At 38.7% G+C, this 22,947-nt stretch overlaps 1 protein-coding gene across 3 annotated transcripts; it reads left to right on the plus strand.

Annotated features, from left to right (window-relative positions):
• Nucleotides 1-145: 145 nt before the first annotated feature.
• TIAL1 (TIA1 cytotoxic granule associated RNA binding protein like 1) lies at nt 146-22,546 on the plus strand. Of its 3 annotated transcripts, none has more exons than XM_086467261.1 (12): nt 146-216; nt 7,190-7,286; nt 10,635-10,784; nt 11,100-11,154; nt 11,465-11,552; nt 13,457-13,532; nt 16,814-16,922; nt 17,227-17,322; nt 17,409-17,493; nt 17,785-17,908; nt 18,373-18,512; nt 19,440-22,546. In XM_086467261.1, the coding sequence occupies exons 1-12, from the start codon at nt 188-190 to the stop codon at nt 19,555-19,557; spliced, it is 1,167 nt and encodes a 388-aa protein (XP_086323387.1). In that variant the 5' UTR covers nt 146-187; the 3' UTR covers nt 19,558-22,546. The 3 variants fall into 3 exon arrangements, with proteins under 3 accessions (XP_086323387.1, XP_086323389.1, XP_086323388.1); XM_086467263.1 differs by having other exon boundaries at nt 10,686-10,784; nt 17,785-17,914; XM_086467262.1 differs by having other exon boundaries at nt 10,686-10,784.
• Nucleotides 22,547-22,947: the final 401 nt, after the last annotated feature.

Genomic DNA, 22,947 nt, shown 5'->3' on the forward strand with positions numbered 1-22,947 from the left:
GGCGGCCATTTTGTGGTGCTTCTTCCCTCTCCTGTTCGGGCTGCGGTGTCGGGACCTGGCGAGGGGGCGAGACGGAGCGGGGGGAGCCGGGGCCCTCACCCTCACCTTCCCTTCGCCTCCCTGCGCGGCGGAGCCCCCCTCCGGCGCTGCCCCCGGGTGCGGCTGAGAGCGGCGCTCGCCCACCATTATGGAAGACGACGGGCAGCCCAGGACCCTGTGAGTGGGGAGGGGACCGCGGGGGAACCGCGGGGCCGGGGGGGGGCGGGGGTGCCCCGGCGGTGGGGAGTGAGCCCCAGCGGGCCCTGGGCGGAGAGGGGTGGAGAGGGCCGGGCCGGCGGCGGGGCGAGGCGGGGAGAAGGGGGATGCGCTCCCGGAGGCGTGCGTGGCCGGGCCGCGGTGGGGGCGGGGAGGCCCGGGCCGGGCGGGTGCGTGGAGAGGCGGAGGAGAGCGGGGCCGGGGGGGTGCGGAGGGCGTAGGGGTGTCGGGGGAGCGGAGGGAGGTGGCGGGCGGGCGGGAGAGGAGCGGAGGGCGCCTGAGGAGAGAGCGTGTGAGGGAGGGATGGGGAGCGGAGTCCGGAGCGGGCCGTGGGGAGGGGGAGCGGGTGTGGGCCGAGGAGCGGCGGGAGGGGAGGGGAGAGCGGGCGGCACGGGAGAGCGCAGCTGCCGGCAGCGGAGACCGGGAGGGCGCGGGCTGGCGCCGCACCGGTTCGCGGGGAAAACGGGGGATACCGGAGCTGCCACCGTGGTGGCGGCGAGGGGACTCGGCGCTTAAGTAGGTCTGCACCCAGTGCCCGGGGGGGGCCGCTGCCCGGCCTGCGGGCACAAGCCGCTCCCGGGGCCGGCGCCGGGAGGAGCCGGTCGGGTCGCCCGTCCTCGGGTCCCCCTTCGCAGCCGTCCCGGCGTTAAGAAAGTTCTTTGTGTTCTCTCTGCGGTGGGTGTGATGGGGAACGCCGTAAAACGAGACTCTCTTTAGCGGGCAGATAGGAAAAATTGCTTTTCTCTCCAGTGTTTTGCAATGCGGTTCAATAACAGTCTTTTGGGCCCTGGCAAAAGAAATAACTACATGTTGGCCGTGTCTCTCTAGGCAGTGTGTAATCAGTTGGTGGCTGGCTTCTGTTTAAAAATGTAAATTTGAGCTTTTTTGGTTGCTGTTGAGTTCTTTTCAACTCTGCAGGTATGGTGTTGCTGGGTTTTCTTTGTCCTACTGACTTACTTGAGGAGGGCTAGTAGGTATGGTTAGGCACTTGAAATTCTGTTGTTGATATTTTAACTAGTTCATAGGTTTTCAGTTTCCAGGGGCCAAGGGATGTTACGTGCTGTATGAACAGTTTAGTGTTCGGGCTGTCCATATAAGAAAGGCAGTGTCAACAGTGCAACATTCAGGCTGCCCATATGAGAAATGCAGCCCAAGACAGTGCAAATGAAATCTTTGTCTATTTAGTTTTTGGGACAGTAGCCTTCAGAAAGGCTTTCCAAGATAATGTGGATTGAAGGCGGCTTTAAAAAAAAACTACTGAAGCAGATTAAAATATCTCTGAATTTTGTTTCCACTACCAAAATGATGACTTGGCATTTAAGGCTTTTCAAGTCAGTTTGTGTTTTTTCTCCTTCCTATGTCTGCAAAAGTTCTTTTAACTTGTTTGTGGTGTAGTATAAGTACTTAACTTAGTCCTTGCTCCCTGAGATGCATAGTTTAAATAAGCATGTCTTAAATACTTTCTGTGTTGACTACCCAAATGGTCTCAGTTTGCTTGGCCCTGATAGTGGACATAGTTTTCAGAATGTTGCCTTAGGATGAGAGGAGGGAAAAGGGCAAAGTTACACAGCATTTTACTCGGGTTTATTTTCAAGGTTCCTCTCTTCCTGATTGGCTCCTCTTTTTTTTTTTTTTAATAAATAATTTCTATATCTAGACTAAGTTTTAAAATGTTCTTTTGCTGCTGACAAGTTTTGGTACTAATTGGGAGTGGTTCTTCTTACTAATGCATCCGTCGATGACCTGACCTAGCCCGTAGTCACTGATGAGATCCAAGTTACAGTTGTACTAAGATGTCTGAATTAGCATCTCTGCAGTTGCCAAAGATGTTTTATTGCACACATCTGACTCCCTGTTTGTCAAACCAATAAAGACCATATACATTCATTTCCTAGTAGTTTTGTAGTAACCGCAGTGATGTAGGGTTGCTTTCCTGTAATTGTTTGAGGGCTTTTTACATGGAACACAAAAATTCCACTGTGGCATTTCTTACATCTCCCTCTTGTCCCTGCTTTTATTGGAAATATCTGCAAATTTAGAATTGCAAGTTGTGTTTCAAAGATTATTATCCGGGGTAATACTTTTCATGTAGAGCATTAGGATCTCTCCTATAAATAAAAGCCACTGGCCCCCAAAACCAACTAATAATATTGTAAGTTGAACTCCTTGTTTTTGTTTGTTTGTTTTTATGAAGGGAGGGGAAGTAAGTGAAGAACAAATTGTTTTGGTAGCTCTTTGGCCACGTGCATAAGCACTTGGTTGATAGTTTTAAGTGACACTTTATGAATGTCTTTGGTATTTCATTTATTCCTTCAGGAAAGAAGAACTAAACTTGTAGGTTAGGAAGGGATTTTCTTTTTTAACACTTGAAAGCAATTTTTTTAATTATAAAAAGAAAAACCCACCTAACAACTGTTCACTGAACATTTTTGCCCATCTTAAATACCTCAGGAATAATAATTGTTTCCATTTGCAGTACTTAGAAGGCTGTTATATTTTCAGTCATGATAGGTCAGTCGTGAACGTCCAAGAATTCAAAATATTTTTTGAAGCTTAATCTAGAAAATAGACACTATTTGCATTTTTATTTCTCACATGCGATAACTAGTGGGCTTTTTTAGAAATGTGAAGAATAACATGCAATATTTTCTGCCAAAAAGTTTTCCTTACTGCTTTAAACAATTCTAAGATAACTTGAAAGAGGAGGGCCTTTTTGTAGGACACAATTTGGATGTGATACAGAGAATTCTCAATGTGTAATTTTTTAGCTGGTCCTAAAATGAGCAGTGGGCTTCTGTTGTTTTGTTTTGGTTTTTTTTTGTTACAGAACACTTGAAAGCTCTGTTTTCTGAGTACTGTTGGATCTTCTTCCATCAGAAGCTGTATCAAAGTCCTGTTTCTCCTTTAAAGTGGGAGCTAAACTGTCAGAAACCTAATGTGTTGCTAATGTTCTCAGCTGTCGCTGATAACTGGAAAAGAAGTTCCAAGTTATTATGTTGTTCTTGTTAATGATTTTAGAAAAAACTTCTTGAACAGTCACTGAATACCTACAGGTTGTTCTATCGTTAGCTTCGCCATGTTACATTCTTAGCGTCATGGAATTTGGATAGGGAGCATAAGTAAGACTTCCACTGCAAACCAGGAGCTGGATTCAGTTCTCTTACACTTCCCTTCAGTTCATTTCTCTTGTAGAGGAATATGGTCTGCTAGTGGAGTCTACAGAGTGGATTTTTCTTGGTCTCGTTTTCTTGGTATCATCTGTTAGCTTGCTAGCATTAGGCAGAGATGCTGCTAGAATTTCTATGGGCTTTTTACCACATCAGTTATATTATTGCTTATCATACTTCATTTAAATAAGGAATGTGCCGTTTCTTGCATGTTGTCTGCATGAGTGTGGAAACATTTACTATCTTGCCTCCAAATAGTATGTAGGGGATTTTTGTGGACCCAAAAGTAGTGGCTGTAGATGTCCCTTTCCTCCCTACCTATCTAGGACACAATAAAAACCTGTTTACTGTGACAAAGAGGATTTTTCTGTTCAAGCCAGAGTTTAATTCTAAAACTCATTACTTGCTGATACGTGCTTCTTTTATGATTTAGATAATTCGACAGGATCTCTGAATTTCAAATACAGATTGTTGTTCTTTGTGTTGTCAGCATCATTCAAAAGTGCAATATATTGAAATTTATATTAGGAGATAGTTATATAGGTACATGGTTTGGGTTTTTTTTGGGTGCTTATTAATTGGTATTTAAGTGCTTCAAACTTGCAGAACACTATTGCCTGTATGCAAAAAAGCCACAACTTTTGCTGTCCTGTCACATTAACCAAGACAACAGCCTATAAAAGTATAGTAAGTGCTGCTTCTCTGTTGGGTTTTTTAATTTTAAAGTAAGTTTGAATTATATATCCTCTAGAATGTAAAAAAAACAAAAAGACTGAAATACCATGCAATAGCATGTTAAAAGCCGTATGGTTTTTTAGGTCTGGTTCTGCTTGCTTTGGTTTCATAAAGTAGAATAAAAAATAGTGTTGTACCATGTGTAAGTTGAGCTAGAAAGGGGAAAACTGACTGCCCCGTTAGGCTGGCCATGTGTGGCAGGTCATTAGCATCAGCTGAGGAGCTTTGTGTTTCCAGAAAGGTAAGGTTTCTGTTCCTAACCTTTGGAATGTATTTCTTTCCTTGGTGTTACAGTATTCAAACATTGTACACTGAAGATGTTGGCTTGTATGTTTTCTTTAAGTCATCTTAAACTGTACTGAAGGGGGTAATGTTACTGCCACCTACTTTAAGTTAAAGATACGAAAGTAACCATCAAGTCTTATTTTTTTAGTGTTTTGTTTGCAATTTGTAGAGGTTTGTATTCCCATATTTTACGTACAGTTCAAGAGATTTGGGTCTTTCTGGATGTTGTCCTTGTTAGGTGAACCTTTTGTTGGGAAGTTTTCTCAGCGTGTGTATTACTCAAGTTTCAGAGTGTAAGGGACTTGTGAAAGGCATTAATGCCTTCTGACCGTGGTAACATTGAACATCGAGGCAGTATTTGATCATATGCATTTAGAGAATTTGTGGACCATGAGGACTTTACATCCCATTTCAATCTAGCAGTAAGGTGGCCCAGAATTACACTGCTGACTTATGAACAGACAACCTGTTTCATAGCTGAAGTTTATGATGCAACATTCTCACAGGTATCTTGATGAAGACATAGCGGTGTTGGAAAACCACCTAGTGTCTCTTCTAGCAGTTAGTGTAATTTATCTTAACTCAATTGAGTAGATTTCTAAGGAATGGCTTTTCCTGGCTTTTTTTTTTCTGTCAGAACAAGAGGAATTACTCAGATTGCTTTTCAGAGTTCTTGCGTTTCCAAAATACATATTAATATTATGCAGAAGAGGCTGAGATTTTGTTTTTCTATGGTGTTAATTGTACTCCTTACTGTATCTGATTTTGCAGTAGAGATAATGTTAATAGGACTTCACTGTATTTAATTTCATGTCTACAACATACAAAGGAAAGAAGTACTAGTAATAAGTTCACAGCGGTACTGACACTTTATGTGGGAATTCCTACTGGTAATTCTATTTTCCATCTGATTTTTAGTAGTATCTGCAAAGGTTAATATTTCCATTTAAAACTATTAGTGTTTGACAATTTAATCTTGGTGAATGATTAACAAAAATTTAGTTAAGGTTTCTGAAGGAAGGTGTGGATAAATGTTTAACTGCTAAGTTTTCAGAATAGAGAATTGAAAAGTCAATGAGGTGGGCAATTTGTCCTGTAATGGGTCTTGCAGAATTCCGCAGTTTTTAACGTTTTTACTGAAATGCTTCATAACAATACAGGCTGTAAATGTAGCTTCTTTTAATGAATTCTATTAATTCATACATATTTAGTAAGAAAGTAATGAGTACATGAAAGCTGTTAATGGATGTTGAAGGGATCATTCAGTTGATGTGATATATAAGAAACTCACTCAGGATCTTGTATAGCGTTTTAAATCCTGACTGAGAAAGAGCAGAACTGTTTCATAGTTGTTGAAAGAATAACAACATGAACAAAAATCTGTTGATATCATTGTGTGGTGTTCAGATGAAAACAAAGTGTCCACTTTAATTTTGCTTAAGGTAGATGAAAGTCCAGATGTCAAACACTGAAATTGCTTTTCAAGAATTATAAAGGGATGCCCATTAAGCAAAAGAAGGGTGCACTTAAACTGCTGTACTCCAAAGAATGTGGCTTATGCATAGACTGAAGAAATGCTGGTTCACACTTAACATTTACTGAAGTGTATTAACCGCTCAGACTGACTTTAGTTTGCTGTATTACAACATTCTATAACAGATCAGAGTGAAATGAATGAAATGTATGTCGCTTCAGCAGCTAAATCACGAAAGTTCTACTCATGTTACTGGTTGCGTTTGAATACTTTGTCTTGACAGGCTCACTTGGAAAGATAATGAATGTCCCTGTGCTGATGACTTTTGAGTTCTGTTGCTGTGACAAGCCTTTCTCTTAACTGATCACTTTGTTTACAATTTGATTACAAATTAGTCACTTTTTAAAAAAAAAAAATCGGTTTTGCATGCATGAGTCTTTCTCAGCCATCTCTATGACCTGATTTTACTTTTTGTGAGTGTAAAATGTAGCAGTATTTAGAAGTAGTTCTAAAACTGCTATTGGATTTCTGGCTATCTGGGTAAATCTAGGACTCCATCTAAACTTGATAGGTATTTTAAAAATTGGAATTATTTCTAAGGTTTTATAAATTTAAAAAAAAATCAGGAAATATGGGTGATAATAAAATAGCACTGCCAAAATTTGGGGGAGTTTTACAAAGGTGGTAGCTTGAGGGATGCCCTGTGGAGCATTCCTGTGGCATATTGCTGCATAAATTGCCCTGTGTATTGGCGAGTGGGCTGGTTTTCCAAATGTTCAATAAAACAGAAAAACCGAGTTGGTCGCTTGCAAGGCAGCACAATTTATGTCCAATAGCTGCTGCTGAACTAATGGGGGTTAGATGTGGGTTCGTACCTTAATTACAAAATAGTCTTGATTAGATGCTCGGTGGGAAGTGAAAACATCTTTGCCCAGTTGGTTGCTTGTTCCACCCAACGTTCTTGAGCAGTGTTCTTCCTGCTTTTGACATTTTTCTGCCAGAGAAATGATCGGCCCTGGGTATCAGTGTCCAGTATTATCTCTGAATCAAGCTTCGTGTTCTTGATTGTGTGGCCAGCTTTATAATTTAGAAACCATATGAATGCTGCATTAAAACTGTATCATGAAATGATTTGTAAATACTGACTTTAAGATACCTGGGATATTTCAAGGGAGATTTTTCATAGTCATATAAGATTTTTAAAATTGTAATTACATTTGAAAAGATGAAATTTCTGGTTTAAAATGTTGGGTTTTTTTGTTTCCTTGTGTAGCTATGTAGGAAACCTCTCCAGAGATGTGACTGAAGTTCTTATACTTCAGTTGTTCAGCCAGATTGGACCATGCAAAAGCTGTAAAATGATAACAGAGGTAAGGCCTTCCACATGCAGGGGGGTAGCAATGTAACTTTATCCTAAGTTGTGCAAAATAAATGGACTTGGGGGCTTCTTTTAGCGTGACTGGTAGTGGGGTTTTTAGGTTGATTGTGTTTGGCTTTGGGGATAACTTTTTGCAGAAGAGACGTGTTGTGTACAGTCCTGTACTTTTGCCTGCGGCCCTGATGTACCTTTTACCGGCTGATTATGAGACTCCACTTTTTATTTGAAAGATTGTTACTCCCTCTTCTCAGAACCGCCTTGTTCTGATAATCAGAAACCTTTCCGGTGTTCTTCATGGCTATTTTGTACATTTTTCACTTTATTTTAACATAAGTCTCAGTAATTCTTTTCCATCTTGAGCAAATGCTTCTTCACTATGGATGAAAAGTTAAAAAAACCTTCAAAATAAGTTTTGCTGTTCATGAGCCTCTTCTGTGCCAGTGCGAATAGCTCTTGTCTGCACCTGTCTGTCCTTAAATCATTTTTTTCTTGAAACAGTGACAAAATTTCCATAGTATTTCAGATAAGGTCTTTTGTACAAAGTGTTGGTAAGTACTAATACTTTCTTCTATCCGTTGTAAATACTGACGCGCTTAGGGTTGGTAGCCGTTTCTGTGATCTTGTTGACACATCCTAGGCAGCTTCTTGCTCCCTAATACTTTTCCTTCCTTCTGCATTTATAACTGATAAACTTCAAGCAGGCAGGGACTAATCAGAACTTCTGCTAGGTTTAATCTTTGGTTCTTCAACTCTGATCTTCTGTTTGCTCTTCCTGCTTTTTACTACTTATGCTTTCTACTAACTTGTAATTACAGATTTCCTGAGTACAGTTGCATGATTAATTTTGTTAATGGAAGTATTAAAAGGCAAATCTTGCAACCAGACTTCTTCAGGAATGCTACTGTTAACTCCTCTATGGTGGTCTTTCCCTTTGTGTGACACACTGCTTTTTTGGGTTTTAGCTGTTTATTATCCTCCTGATCCTTGTTTAATCACTCTCATCTGTCTTAACTGGTAATTTCCCATGTGGCATTTCATTAAAACTTTCTGGTGAAGACAAGAGCTTTGCCACATTTTCTTAAGTTTATTGGAGAAAGATGACTAAACAGAAGGATAACAGAGCACAATTGTTAGTTTTTCTCTGAAGAAACAGTTGGATTGTCATAGGCTCTTCAGAAATACGGTGCTGCTGCTCCAGCCCACGGCTGTGAGAGAGGCCTTAGCATCGGTTTGATTTCTTGAGAACCAGATGAGAAATTCCAACACTCATTTTACCTTGATTTAGGCTTTGTGGGTTTAAGGTTTTACATAACCATAGAAATAACAAGTGAGACATCTCTGTGAAATAAGTAGATAAACAAAAAGCTACTTGCAGCTATATTCGGTCGTACGGAGGTGAATGCCCTTGGCTGACCTTAGCACCTGTCACCAAGCAGTCAGCCAGGGCAGGTTGGACTCCAGGCTGGAACCAGCCTGCAGCTACAGCGCTTTTAACTGTCAGAGTACCTGTCCGTGCTCTCCATCCTTCGGATCAGCATGTTGGAAACTTTCCATAGGCACTGAGTTACATTTCAGAGCTTCTTACCTGTCCGTTGCTGTTACCATCAGCAGTCAAGTTCATACCTGAATGTTTTCAAACCCTTGGTGATTTTTTTTTTTCTGCTCTTTAGCCAGGTGTATCGGCTGTCTGCTCGCTCTCTTTTTCATCTGTAGAATATGACATGAACATGTCAAGTGTTTAGAGATTTCAAGTGTTTATTTTGGGGGTATATAATACTCAGGGGTTGGTGTGACTAGCATTTACAGGTATCTCGAACATCTAAAGAACTGGGCATCTGCAAAAGAGGTGGTTCTTATGTTCAGACAAGCTCTTGGTGCTAAAGACGACTTCCTCACAATCTAAAAGTAAAATTGCACTTCAGTTGAAGCATAAACTGCACTAAATGTGCGAAGGCCTTAAATGGGTTTCCCAAATCTTGTTTTCCTTGCAGCAGGAAAGTAGTCTGGGAAGAGGGGCTGAATTAAAGCTTACTGTTCTGGGGTGAATGTGCTTTTAGGGCACTTCACATCTGTTGTGGCTTAAATTCTTTTTTTATGATCTCAGGTATATTTTCTCTTGTCTGTTCATTTTGCATCAGTTAGAGACACCTCATACTGATAGTGGTTAGAAGGATGATCTCAGACTGCTTGATCATTTGAGGTATCTAAAGGCCCTGTGATCAGTTCAGCTGTTAGATCTTAATAGCTCCCCTTGTTCAGGTGTAGGCAGAACTGTGTTTGAAGATGTACAGCCCAGTTTTATGGGGCGGAATTGAAATTTGTTTGTCCATATAAGCAAGTCCAACTTTTCAGAAGTTAAATAGTAAAACTGGTAAAGGCCAAAGGCCTGGTCTTGTGTTAGACCTGTGCTCTGCCTGACACTGGGGGAGGCTGATAGGCAAGAATACTGCCGCCAAAGCAGTGTCTTTACGTGCTAGACCCTTCCATGTACATGCAAGAAATAATTTGTTGAGTTTAATATTAGTGTGTATCATCTTTTGGTCTAAGTACGTGCAGAGCAGCTAATGTAGATAATTTGGTGTAAGGCTCTAGTTTTTGTGCTCATTACATCTTTCAGGCAGGTTAAATCCAATGTTAAGGTTGCCATTCTAATGAGTGTTTTCACTTGATCAATGTTTCTGGAAACTTTTACATTCTCTGCTCTTAATACTCTGCTACATTTAATACTTCAGTGAGCTTTGTTTGTCTGTTAGTATTTTTAAAGGTGATTCAATAGGCCATCCTACAAAAACAGATTATACCCAAGATTTAACAGAGTAAAAATCAATTTATTAGTATCTTTTTCCCTCAGTCAAACCATTTTGAGTCCTTTTACAGGGATATTTCCCAATTGCTGGGTATAACATTTTTCAATTGAGACTAGGTTGCTGTCTGCTAGTGATTTTCAGGCTAAATAAAAGGAAAGACTTCTTAAGTAGGAGGAGAGAGAAAATTGGTGAAAATGTATCTGGGGAGTAAACCTTTCAAGCTTTGAGTGTATATGTGAGGCAGAAGACCATTTTTGCTCTTCTCTCCGTTCTTCCCCTTTTTTCTCCCCTTCCATCCAGTCTGCAGATCACTTTTCTGGTAGTTGAATTATTTTTAGCTTAGTAATTTTAAAGTACTGAGCCCTCACATGAGGTAAACTGTACTTCAGACATTGCTAGACCTTTAATAAAAAGTCCATCTTAATAATTCTTGCATTTAAGTGTAATGTCAAAGGCTATTTCATAAATCTAATGCAAATCATTCTTAAAGTTTCTAGCTATAAGTAATATATTTTCCTGGATTTTCTTCTCAGCAACCCGATAGCAGAAGGGTCAACTCTTCTGTTGGATTTTCTGTTTTGCAGCATACAAGCAATGACCCTTATTGCTTTGTGGAATTTTATGAACACAGAGATGCAGCTGCTGCATTAGCTGCTATGAATGGGAGAAAAATTTTGGGAAAGGTAAGTTGCTTACATTGTAATTTTAGACTTAAGGAATATAGGTTTGTGTAAAAAATGTTGGTAAAACTGTGAGGCATTCATTTTGTTGAAGATGTTTACCAATGTTAAATATTGTTAGAATAATATTTTTTAAATAATTGATTTTAAAAAAGCAAGTCTTGTTTAGGAAACATGTTATTTGTGATGTTTTAATTATGACAGCGTTTTGTATTGAATGATGATTTGTAAACATTGACAGTTGTAGCTCACCCTTGAATTAACTTAAAAAACGTAAGAATTTTGTGAATTTATACTAAATGTTATACTTATTTTCAGGAGGTCAAAGTAAACTGGGCAACAACACCAAGTAGCCAGAAAAAAGATACATCCAGTAAGTAAAGTAATGGCACAGTATCGCTTCTACACAAATAATTCACAACGCGGTAATAATGTGTCATAAATGCATTTAAACATAACTTTTTTCCTTTCCATCTTGTGTTTAATAGAATTTTGCAAACTAATTCTTCTGTTTCTGCTTTACAACTGGGGAAACTGGAGTGGACAGATTAAATTGCTGCTGCTCATCAGATGGAATCCTGGGCGTTCCTGGTTCCCAGTGCTGTGTGCAGAGCATCAGTTTCTCAGGAGTTGAAATTTTAGATAGCAGTTAAATATTTGATTAGTAAATTATTTATTTTCAGATCACTTCCATGTGTTCGTTGGGGATTTAAGTCCAGAAATAACAACAGAAGACATCAAGTCAGCATTTGCTCCTTTTGGTAAAATATCGTAAGTATCACAATAAACATTTCCAATATCAGTTAGAAAATGTGACAGTGAAAATTTGTTTCTGAGTTGAAATGTTATTTCTTATCTTTTTAGATAATTTCTCTGATGTTAATTACTACGTGTTGGGTGGGCAGTAAAAACGGGTTATTATTTCATCTCAGTATCTGTCATGATTGTAAATACAGTAATGTAATTGTGCTCTGGTTTTGCTGAAAGCAGTGTGCTTTTAACCTAATTCATATGCTAATGTCCTTCAACTTTTTATTAAAATTTAATTACTGTACCTAAGTGTGACTTTTGTTGTTCAGAATGTGTATAGAGTAGTGACTTGAGAACTGGTGTATGCATCCTCAGTGTGTTTTGTGTGCATTCATGCTGTATTTCTTAGGCAGGGTAGAATGGGGCAATTAGAATATAATTTTCTGAAGCAGCTAGTTGAATAACTTGTGAACATTTTGACAAAACCTGATACTTATGAGAATGAAATCTACTTTTTTGGATAATAACAGGGGGTGAATTAAGATTATAGTATTTAAACAAAAGAAGGGTGGATTTACAATATGTGCACATTTCTGCCAGTTAAGAGAATGTTTCTTTAAACTTCTCATAGATAATTCAGGTGCTACTAAATCACCTGGTGTTTTAATTGAACATATTGAATGTTACAAGAATCCTTGTGAGTGCTAAAGTATGTATGTCCTTAAGAGTACTGCTACAAAAAAGTATGTTAATCTTCTATCGGTTTATCTTTATAAAAATCTTTCAAAGTTGCACTTGAACGTTTTTGTACTACTTTACAGGAATATATTTCTAAGAACAAAATTCTTATTTTTCTCTTGTTCTGTACGCATATTTTTAAATGAATCATAAATCTTATTTCTTACCTCTGCTATTTTGTTTACTTTGCTTTTTGTCTCTTAATGTGGTAAGTAGTACTGTTTTAAAAATCAATTTAAAGAGAATAATTCAGGTTTCTGTTTCTCAATCTATATTTATACCTGAGACCTGCAGTTTTTCTAAAGTCCAAGTCACAATTAAAAGTAATAGCATTCTGGTTATTTTGCAGAATTGCTCATAAGAATGGACAGGATCTTGAAGGCTAACTGCAAGGAACTGTGCACACTGGAACTCAGTTGTAGATTTTTTCTCATTTCTATTTATTCTTATTATACATTATTTATATATACATATTTTAGTATTTACATTTTAACATTCTATATTCAGTGCAGTTCTATATTTCCAATCATTTTAACTTACTCACTAAAATTTCTGTGTAAATTTGTTGTTTTCGTACTGGTGTGCTTAGCATTGTTGTTAGTTTTATTCTCCTTTCTTAAATTTCTGAAAATGTCAATTTTTCAAAATTTACAGCTACCCAAACTCCAAAATGATGGTAGAGAATTGACCAAGAAAAATAAAGAAATCTGTTAACAGGCCATGTATGCCTTTTAATTCCTATTTTTTCCTCTTTTTCGATTTTTTAATATTTCATATATTTTGTATCACTAGGCAGAAGACATTTAACTATTTAGAAAATGCATGGTAAATTAGATAGAATTGTTGCAGTAATTTATAGAACAGTAAACCTTAGAGGACCCTAGCCAATAGAATATTAGAAAAGGAAACTTTGTTTCTCTTATACTTCAAATTTGAACATTCTAGTTTTAGCCAGCATAGGTTATGTGGATAGGTTGCATGTTTATTACATGTTATTTTTTTTGTCCTACTGCTTTTTTCTAACAGGTAAAGAAGCAATAGGGAGAGTTCAGGAATGACTGTAGTTTTAGGGCTAACTGAATTTATAAGAAAAAATTATGCTCACAATACAGTGTGTGTGGTTCCTTTTAGTTTTTATTTTGCAGGTTATTAATATTACCCTCATATAGCTGTGCTTCTTTTCACAGGGATGCACGGGTAGTTAAAGATATGGCAACTGGAAAGTCAAAAGGCTATGGTTTTGTGTCTTTTTATAACAAACTGGTGAGTAGTCACAATGCAGGTTTAAAATAATTGCCTATTTTCCGTTTCTAGTTTTGCCTCTTTGTTTATATGTCTGTATTCACTGTGTATCAGGCTTTCCCAAGGGAAATAAATGTGTGTGCACGGGGGACGCTTACTTTAGTCAAAAACTTCCAGTGTTTCTGGTTAAGGGTTGAAACGATTCAGATGAGAGTGGTGCTGTGAGAACACTGTGAAAAAAGATTCAAAAACGTCGTGAGAGAGGATGCCTGAACATAGGAAGCTCGTTTGGGTGTGTTAGGGTAGTTCAGCTTAGTCTGTGGAACCATCTCTCCTGCAGTGAGGTGGGCGCCTGGGCTGAGCAGCAGTGCTTTGGGTCTCGCAGCTGAGGCTCTGCGCCAGGCCCGGTGCCGTTCCCCCTGTGAAGGCAGGAGCCTCTGCAAAAGGAGGTCCTGGAGTGCCCGCTCCCGAGGAGCTCAGCGCCGCGCTGCGCAGCGGGGTTTGGGGTTTGCCAGGCTCACGTGTTCGCCAAAGCTCAGGCGTTCTGGGGATCCAAGGCAGCCAGGTGTGTCATGCGCTGGATTTGTTTGCTTGAGCTCTGCATCTCCATGAAGTTCTAGGTTGGTCCTTCACTTGGGTGGTTAGAATGCTTTGGAATCTAAGATGGTTCTTTGTATTGAGTTAGTTACTTTGCAGCGAAGAGTTGATTCTGTGCTTCTAAAGCGTTTTGCTTGGGCGTGTTGTAACTGAAGGTTGTTTTGGTTTTGTGTTGGGTGGTGTTACATAACAGATAACATTATGTATGCTTAGGGAAAAATGCTTCCAACAAGTGACTAGTATCCCTTTCTGATACAGGTATTACAGAGGTTACTTGTAGAATTTAGTCAGTGTAGTACTGATAAAAACAGTGCTGTGCTGTGCCCTACCGTTTATAGCAATACGGTTGACTCAACACATAATTCTTGGCAATTTGGAAGTTAAAAAAATGCTTGTCAGCATAAGAAATTTGTGAAAATTATTTGGAAAATTGAGCTGTATGTGTTTAGAGGTACTTTTAGGACAACATGGGGAAAGAAACAGTGTAAACTGTTTTCCTTGAATATTTTATATTGGGAAAACACACCCAGTTAAGGATTTTAGGCATATAAGCCTGTTTGTGCAGTCAGAAGTCCTGCAAGTCAAGACACTTTTTCTGTCTTCTGTAACATCTGGAGCTGAATCTTAATCAGAAGAAGTTGGAATTCCTTTTCTTCAGATTTGCTGTAAGATACTGCAATTGAATGTCTTGATTTAGTGAGTTTTTCCACTTACACTTCCATTTATTTGTGCTGCGGGCGGAATAGACAAGAGGAATAGAGGTCTTACTTCCTTGTACCCTCCACTTCCCTTACCATACGGTTGTGTTTGGGTTCTGTGCCTGTAGGGGAAGTGTTCTAACACGGAGGCAAGTTACTGGATTCTTTTAAGACCGAGCCATAAAAACTCCAATTTAAATTCTATATTCATTCTGCAAAATTAATGGATGAATTCTAAAAGTAATACTAAAAAGTACTTCTAAAACTTATGTCCTGATTGCTGTTCTTTCAAACAGCAGCTGTGCCTATTGGGTTATGGCGTGACCATCCTGAGTTTAAAGCCTGTTTTTCAGAAATTATTGTTGTCCTGCTAGACTGGGGAGGTGGGATGGGTTCCCAGACTTGAGGTGCACCAGCCTGAGCTTAATGCGCTCCACAGTTGTGAGAAATTAAACTCCTACTTCGAACTGGAGCAGCTATGGCATGGGCTCTGTTCTGGTTTTGTCATAGCTGTGATCCTCAAGACTGGCAGCAAGATTCATCAGAGCTAGTTTCCTTTCCTAGTCAGTTTGTAACTTGCTCGTTACGTTTTGGGAGTGAGGGTGCTTGAGTAAGTTGGGATTTTTTTATTGTCTGGTGATTTGGTTTTTTTTTTTCTTACTGGTTATCTCTCATAATTTCTTTTTTATCATTATGTATTGTCTTCAGAATGAGCACTGTGTAATTAAACCTTAGGAGGATCAAGGTCCTGAGTGATTTGAGTTTGAGACAAGTCTGTTATAGCTGGAAGCCTTCAGTGTGAGGCGGGACAGTGCTAGCCGCTCACCTTTAGCTTGTCCATATGTTCTCCGTGTCCCTTGTGCTTGGCGCTCTCTTTCTTAAGCGTTGTGCCCTTGGAAAAGCATTTCAAGCACACGTACTATTTGCTCTGCCTCTCTCTTCTTTCAAAGGAGTTGGGGAAGAAATTGCTTCTTGCAAGTGTTAGCCTATCCCTCGGTTATTAGATGTTTCTGCTTAAAATGTGAACTTAAAGACTGTCTTCTAATTCATGCTCAAGAAGTTAAGCCACATGGGCCATGGACTCTTTTGTGTGTGTGTTCATACAATGATATTTAGAGACCTATGCTCAGACATCCATTGCATGCCTCCAGAGAGCAGAAGAGAGGATGGGGCAGGGAGCACGTGCAAGTGACAACTAAAAGGAAACGTACCTGCTCAGCTTTGAGCAGCCTGGCCTGGTGGAAGATGTCCCTGCCCATGGGACGTCTTTAAGGTCCCTTCCAACCCACACCATTCTGTGGTTTTATGATTAGTTTCTTAGTAACTACCATTCAGCCTTCCCAGAACTTCCAGATTTTCTACCTAAACTTGGCCTGTTACCTTGAGTGCATATTAAGATTCTGAAAAAACACATTCAGATCTTATTATACAGCGTCTTTTGCAAACTCTTACTGCATGGTGTGTTACTGGAATTATGTCTGAGAAACTTTTCAGTGAGGGATTTTGATGATGAGAAAGTCCTTCCTGACTCTTCATCTGTTACTGTTTAAATATACTTCTGTGTATTATATTAATACAGTCAGTTGGCAAAATATTTTTTGTTTTGTTTTTTTAATAGTTAAAATTATGATGGTTTTATTTTGGTAGTTGCTTCAGGCATCTGTATGACCTTTGTACTTTTTTGGGCACCCTTCGAATATTCTAATACAGATGCTTGTTGTGTAAAAGTAGTGCATGTGTGATTGTGGTTTGCTTCTAACCTGTGTGTAGAACATGGGGGTGGGAGGAAGTTTTTTACCAAATCACTTGTGAGGATGTTCTCTGTAACTGGTTGGCCTCATGTTACTTCATTTGTGTCTGCTTGCTGTGGTTGCGCAGCATTTCATATGCTTGTTAGTGCTGTTACTGGTTTTGTCAACAGAATTAACTGACAACCAAGTCTTTGTTAGAAGTAGATTTGTACATACTGCTTTGGATGTGTTATAATCTCTATTTTAATCTCTTTAGGATGCGGAAAATGCTATTGTACACATGGGAGGCCAGTGGTTAGGAGGCCGTCAGATCAGAACTAACTGGGCAACACGGAAACCACCAGCCCCCAAAAGTACACAAGAAAGTAAGACCTTCGTGTAATGCTGTGTTGTGTTTGCTCTCTCGCACTTTACTGTTCGGTGGAAGATTAAAACATAATGTTGCCAAGATCATGTCACTTAATTACATATTTAGCTTGACTTCCAGATCTTAAAGAATAGGTTTTTATGATACCTTGTATCAACGCAGTGGTGGCCCTACTGGTCTGTCATAAAATACTGAGTATATCTGTTAAATGTGTAATTCATACTTGTGTACGAGGTAAGTATCTGGGACTCTGTGGTTAGCCTGTTAGCCTACTGCTTAAAAACAGCCTTCTCTCTTTATAGATAATACAAAACAATTGAGATTTGAAGATGTAGTAAATCAGTCAAGTCCAAAAAATTGTACTGTGTACTGTGGAGGAATCGCCTCTGGGCTAACAGGTATGATTTGTTTTATTGCTTTTTTTATTATTGAAGCTTTTTGGACACCAAGGTGGTTACTAATTCAAAAACATTGTATGTTGTAGATCAACTTATGAGACAGACTTTTTCACCATTTGGACAGATTATGGAAATAAGGGTGTTTCCAGAAAAAGGTTACTCGTTTGTCAGGTATGGACAGAGAAAAATAAAATCCGTGATTTTGTTCATAGGGTAACATTTAATCTTTCTGTAATTTCACTTGATTGAACTTCTGCTGGTACATTAAAAGCTGTCACCATATGTTCATAGAAATATTTGGAACTTTAAAAAGTGGCCACCAATCTTTTTACCTGAGAAGATGAATATCTGTGAAAGCAGATCTTTTTCTCTGGATATCCTGTATGTAGAGAGTCACTGTTTTTTAACAATCAGGTGGAAGTACTGTAAAGCATAACATTCGTTTGTTTTTACATTCTTTAGATTTTCAACCCATGAAAGTGCAGCACATGCTATCGTTTCAGTTAATGGAACCACAATTGAAGGACACGTCGTTAAATGTTATTGGGGTAAAGAGTCCCCTGATATGACTAAAAACTTCCAACAGGTAACTGCGATCTCTTCATTGCATTACAAAAGCAATCGTGTATATACCTTTAATGCCTTCCCAGTTACAATAGCTATATTCTGTGGTAGAATTCCATGTTCTGTCTCAGTTACGTTCCAGTTGTTCATCAAATTGGGCTAGTGATTTCGATGGAATATCTGTTACTGTCCTCTGGATATGATTCAAGATAGGGAGAAACTTTAAGGTAATTCTGATTCTTGCTGGCTCACTAACTGCAGACTAGATGACTATCCAACCAAGTATTCTTTGGTATTTCAAACACACATAAATATGTTTTTCGGTACAAGGATCTAAGTAAGTCACGGTGGTATCTTACTTAGCTGATCTCATCATTGCTCGTTTTATCCCGCTGATTGGTGTACCAAAATTTTTGCCTTCAGCAGCACAAAAGGAACATACTCCATCTGTAGAACCTGAAGTACTGTGAACTATTCTCTCCTTAGGTGGATTACAGTCAGTGGGGGCAATGGAGCCAAGTATATGGAAATCCACAACAGTATGGGCAATATATGGCTAATGGGTGGCAAGTACCATCGTATGGAATGTATGGCCAAGCGTGGAATCAACAGGGTTTTGGAGTAGAGTGAGTAATTGTATTTAATTTTTTACGGTATTCCCAGAATGTTACATCTGAGTTTCAGGCTCATTTGGGGCAAGGGTTGCACAAGGTCTCGAGCCTTAGCTGGACTCCTTACGTGCTTAAAGCTTATGGTTAATGGTGTCCATGGACCAGATAACGGGGTGAGTCACTCTGACTTGTGCTCGATCAGACGTTTGATGTGTACGGGGTTCTGAGACTGAAGGCACAAAGACAGTCTTCTGCGGTAGAGTTTCGGATGGTGGTCTTGTGTGATACCTAAAAATTTCCTGACTTCTGACTTGAGGTGGTGAATGCTGGCGACTCTGAGCCAGGGAGCCCCGGTATTTGCCTAAAGTGTTCCTAATCCTGGAGAGAAGCAGCTACATACTGACATCTGAACTTGGGCAGTTTCAGAATTCGGGTGGGCTTCTCGTACTTGATCTCTTGAAGACTGAAGTCTTCAACTTTTTGTTTTAACATACTTCTTTTAAAAAACTATTATCTCTTGCCAATTACATATATGATAAACTAATCACTGGAACTCATGCCAGTTAGGTGTTGGGAATTTTTTGTGTTTCTGCGTCACTGATGTTGATTGACAGGCACCTGCGTATGTACCTGCCTGTGGAGGCAGTTGTCCTGTGCAACTAACACCCAAGGTTTGTGGGGCTTTTTTTTTTTCCTTTGTTCTTTAAAAAGCTGATGATATTTTCAAGAATCAAATGTTGTAGCACTTAACTGGAATTCTTCTCATTAAAGAAAAGAAGAAATGTGTTATTTTGGTATGAATAGTAGTGTAGGAACTATGTTTTTATGCTGATTTTCTTTTTAAGTCTGTTGTCTTGTAAATAACTTACGTGATTATTTTTCTCTTTTACTTTTTTTTTCCCCCACCCATTTCCTTTTTTAACCATCCTGTTTCTTTTTAAGCCAATCTCCATCTGCTGCCTGGATGGGTGGATTTGGTGCTCAACCTGCCCAGGGACAAGGTGCTCCTGTAATACCTAACCAAGCTGGATATGGTATGGCAAGCTACCAAACACAGTGAGCTGGGACTCTGTTTAAAAGTGTGTATTTCATGATAGGCTGCAGTTTCCAGTGACATTCTGAAGACTGGAATGTAGACAATGAAAAAGAAAATATTTATTTTAAAAATGGAAATGTTTGGAACCTTTAGCACAGCTTTGCTTTGGTGAAGGACACAAATGTCTTCTAGTTCTGCCTTTTTAAGTTTTTGTTCATGATGGATATGAACATGTTTTTCTTTGTGTACAAAAATTAAAAATAAAGTCAATAAAGACAATTCTGACTACAAATTTTGATATAGTAGGGGAAATGGCTAATGAATTCGATCCTTAGGTTACCATTCCATTTTTTTGTTCTGTCTTCAGTGTTTTATATCACTGTGCTTTTTAGGAGAAATGACGTTGAAAAACAGCGAGTTGCTTTTAGTTGAACACACATCCTGAAATAAACTGTGGACCAATCGTGACACCCTGCTAGACAGTATTGATTTTTCAAGAAACCAGTGGGCATAGCTCAGAAAGTATATGTAGGTCTTGGAATAATTTTTTTAAAAAAATATTTAATTTTTCTACATGCTTAAAGAAAACAGTCTGATACAAAGAATAGTTCAGTCTAAGATGAAAAACAGTACTGTCTGCGTAATTTCACATACCTTACTGTCCACATTCAGGCACACATTAAAACTTTTCCAGCTGGTTTGCTTATTAAGACTGTAGTAATTTGCATTTAATTTTGAGAAGTAAAAACGTTTTTGCAAGTATGTTGTTTGTATTCAAGTCAGACAGTCATACTTGTGCTTTTACATAAAGTTTGAAGGCTACACATTGTAAATACTTCATAATTACAGTGTTTCGAAAGCATGCTCAAACATAGAAGTAGCAATGTAATTATTCAAAGTAATACTTAATATACTCTACTGCTTTAAATGCAGTAGATTGACAAGAATGTGCAAGACTGACATTTCCAAAGTTGGCTATTATGTAAAGTTACATAAAGAACTATAACAAAGAGCCTTAATTTTAATTTCATAAATCTTTAATGCATCACCTTTTTGTCATTAGAAATACAAATTTTTTGCTTTACATTATTTGGTATGTAAATACCTTGGTTAACAACCTTGTAAACCTATTTCAAGGTTATTATAAGTTGTATAGTATCTTGAGTGTTTTGAAAAATCTTGATGTTTTTTAAGTCTAGAAATATTTTGCCCAAGAATTTTTTAACAAGATTGTTAAAAACATCTTATTTTAGAGAATATTCAATGTGCCATTTGGTAAATGGAGATGCAGTTGAAACAGTACACTGAGTTGTGACTTATTTTTAATTAAAGTTTTTGTCTTTATGGGTGGTTTGCATGTGATGAACCTGTACAGAGGCTGGGTTGTTTGTGTACTGAGTGTGTAAATGGATAAATCATGAAGATGTTTAAATGGTATACTTGGGTTATTTCTGAATTATTTTATGGATACATTGATATAAACTGCCTCAATAAATTTGAAGTTGAAAATGAATGTAAGTTAGATATAAGTACTGTGTCTTACCTGTGACAGCTAGGGGGTGCACGTGTTTCAGCTGTATACTGAAATACACTGAGGCAGGCACAATTTAAAAAAAAAAATAATGTAGGATTTGCAGTGATAGTTCAGTGAAGCAAACTTGCATTTTAAAAGAAACGGAGTGTTTGATTTTAGAGGTGATAGTTCTAAAGGAGTGTCTGAGAAACTGCATATTTTACCTTTTCTGTTTCTTACCGTGCAGGTGTTGCAAGTTAGAATAGGTTTTGAAATGGAAACTTGCAGTTTTGTTAAACCCAGCCAGGTCGTGCAAATAACTACGCGTAATGCTGTAGCAAATCACACGAGGTGTTTTCCTCCTCTTCTACTTGACATGCTAAGTAGTACCTTGACTTTTAGATCAGGTTGAGATATACTGGAAGAGCAATTTAGTCAGTCGGCTCAACTGTACCCAGGGATACTTGTAACTCTGGGCACCTAGTGCATGCAATAATGACTGAAGTTCGTGTGGAACCAGAAGTGCTTGTGATGACGGAATTGGCCCTTTATCTCTGTTTCTCCTTTATCGTATACGTTGTGTTTTTCCGCTCAAGTTAGGAATCTTGTCTACAGGACTCTTGTTTTTCTATAAATTTTGTATATATGTGTATATCTACGCGAGGATCGGCCTATACATTGTAGTTTGGAAAAAAAAAAATCACAAGTAAGTCTGCATTTTTGTTACACCTATCCAGTTTAAAAAAAAAAAAAAAAGTCATGAGTCAGTAGATACCTGAACTGCAAGTTACTTTAGGATTTCTTAGACTTCACTTGAAATCCGGGGTTTCTACATAATTGTAGGTGTTTGACTTGACTATGTTCTGGATGCATGCTGGTATGTAAGCAGTATGTTCTTTAGGCGCTGCTGAAGATTTATAGGATGCAAGTACATTGCCACATAAATGCCCATGTAAATGGGTGTAAGATTAAGGCAGTGATCTTTCAGGTCTCAGCGTGTAGATCACCTTAAATCTGATTATTTAATATGCCTGCTGTAGAGCTGGGCCACACCTGACCTGTATTTCAGGATGAAAAATAGGATATACTTTCTCACTGAAGTCTTTTGTCGTTGATTTTTATACAGCTTTTCTTTAATGGTGACATTTCTTCGCAGACTGCTCAAGATATGGGAGTCTCCAGTGTCCTTTAATGTTTTATAGCGCTGCGAGGAAGAGTTGTAATTTGGATTGCTTTGTACTCGGTAGCGTTCATAAATGCATCACTGACAGTTTTTTGGCACCAAAGAGCCTCTTGCACCATACTGCTTTTATGAGTGAGCGTTACACTGTTGTAATTTAACTACACAAATCAACCACTACCTAACCCCTTACACCACTAGGATTTGGGTTTCAAAAAAGTATTGATTTATCATGGCTTAAGTTGATGCGTGCAACCTGAGGCAAGGTTGTAAACTGCGTTTGCAGAAAATGTTCAATAAAAGTGAAACATGATAAAGGGCTTATCCTGTATTGTCATCTGTCAAAACATTGTCCCTCTTTGCTGTAAAACTGACAACAGGCGTACAAGGCCGAACTTGTAAAACTATGCACTTGCAGTCATGTAAAAGATGTTTTATTTAAAATTTTTCATACGAAACAGTTTTGTATTTTGCAGAGTTGCAGTGGTAAGGCTGTAAATCTAAGGTTACATGTAGCTTTTCGTCAGTCCTGCTTCCTTGTGTATATTTGTGACGTTTTCAGACATAACTCTTCCTGCAGAACCTCTTTCCTTACTAAGATAACTTCATGAGGCTGTGTCAGAACAGTTTCCTTCATTTCACTTGCCAAAACAAGTCTCTCAGTGAATAGGGCTTAGTTTTGCAGAAAATCAGCGATTGTTTTTCTTGTGTTTGTACGCAA

Source organism: Leptosomus discolor, chromosome 6 (assembly GCF_034619465.1).
Source record: "Leptosomus discolor isolate bLepDis1 chromosome 6, bLepDis1.hap2, whole genome shotgun sequence".
NCBI lineage: Eukaryota > Metazoa > Chordata > Aves > Leptosomiformes > Leptosomidae > Leptosomus > Leptosomus discolor.

What these genes read in the sequence shown, in the direction of transcription:
- TIAL1 (XM_086467261.1), top strand. Translation starts at nt 188, where the DNA reads ATGGAAGACGACGGGCAGCCCAGGACCCT. An exon ending in GCTCCTTTTGGTAAAATATC is followed by an intron (nt 11,553 to 13,456) that starts GTAAGTATCACA and finishes TTCTTTTCACAG; the next exon opens with GGATGCACGGGTAGTTAAAG. An exon ending in AATCGCCTCTGGGCTAACAG is followed by an intron (nt 17,323 to 17,408) that starts GTATGATTTGTT and finishes TGTATGTTGTAG; the next exon opens with ATCAACTTATGAGACAGACT.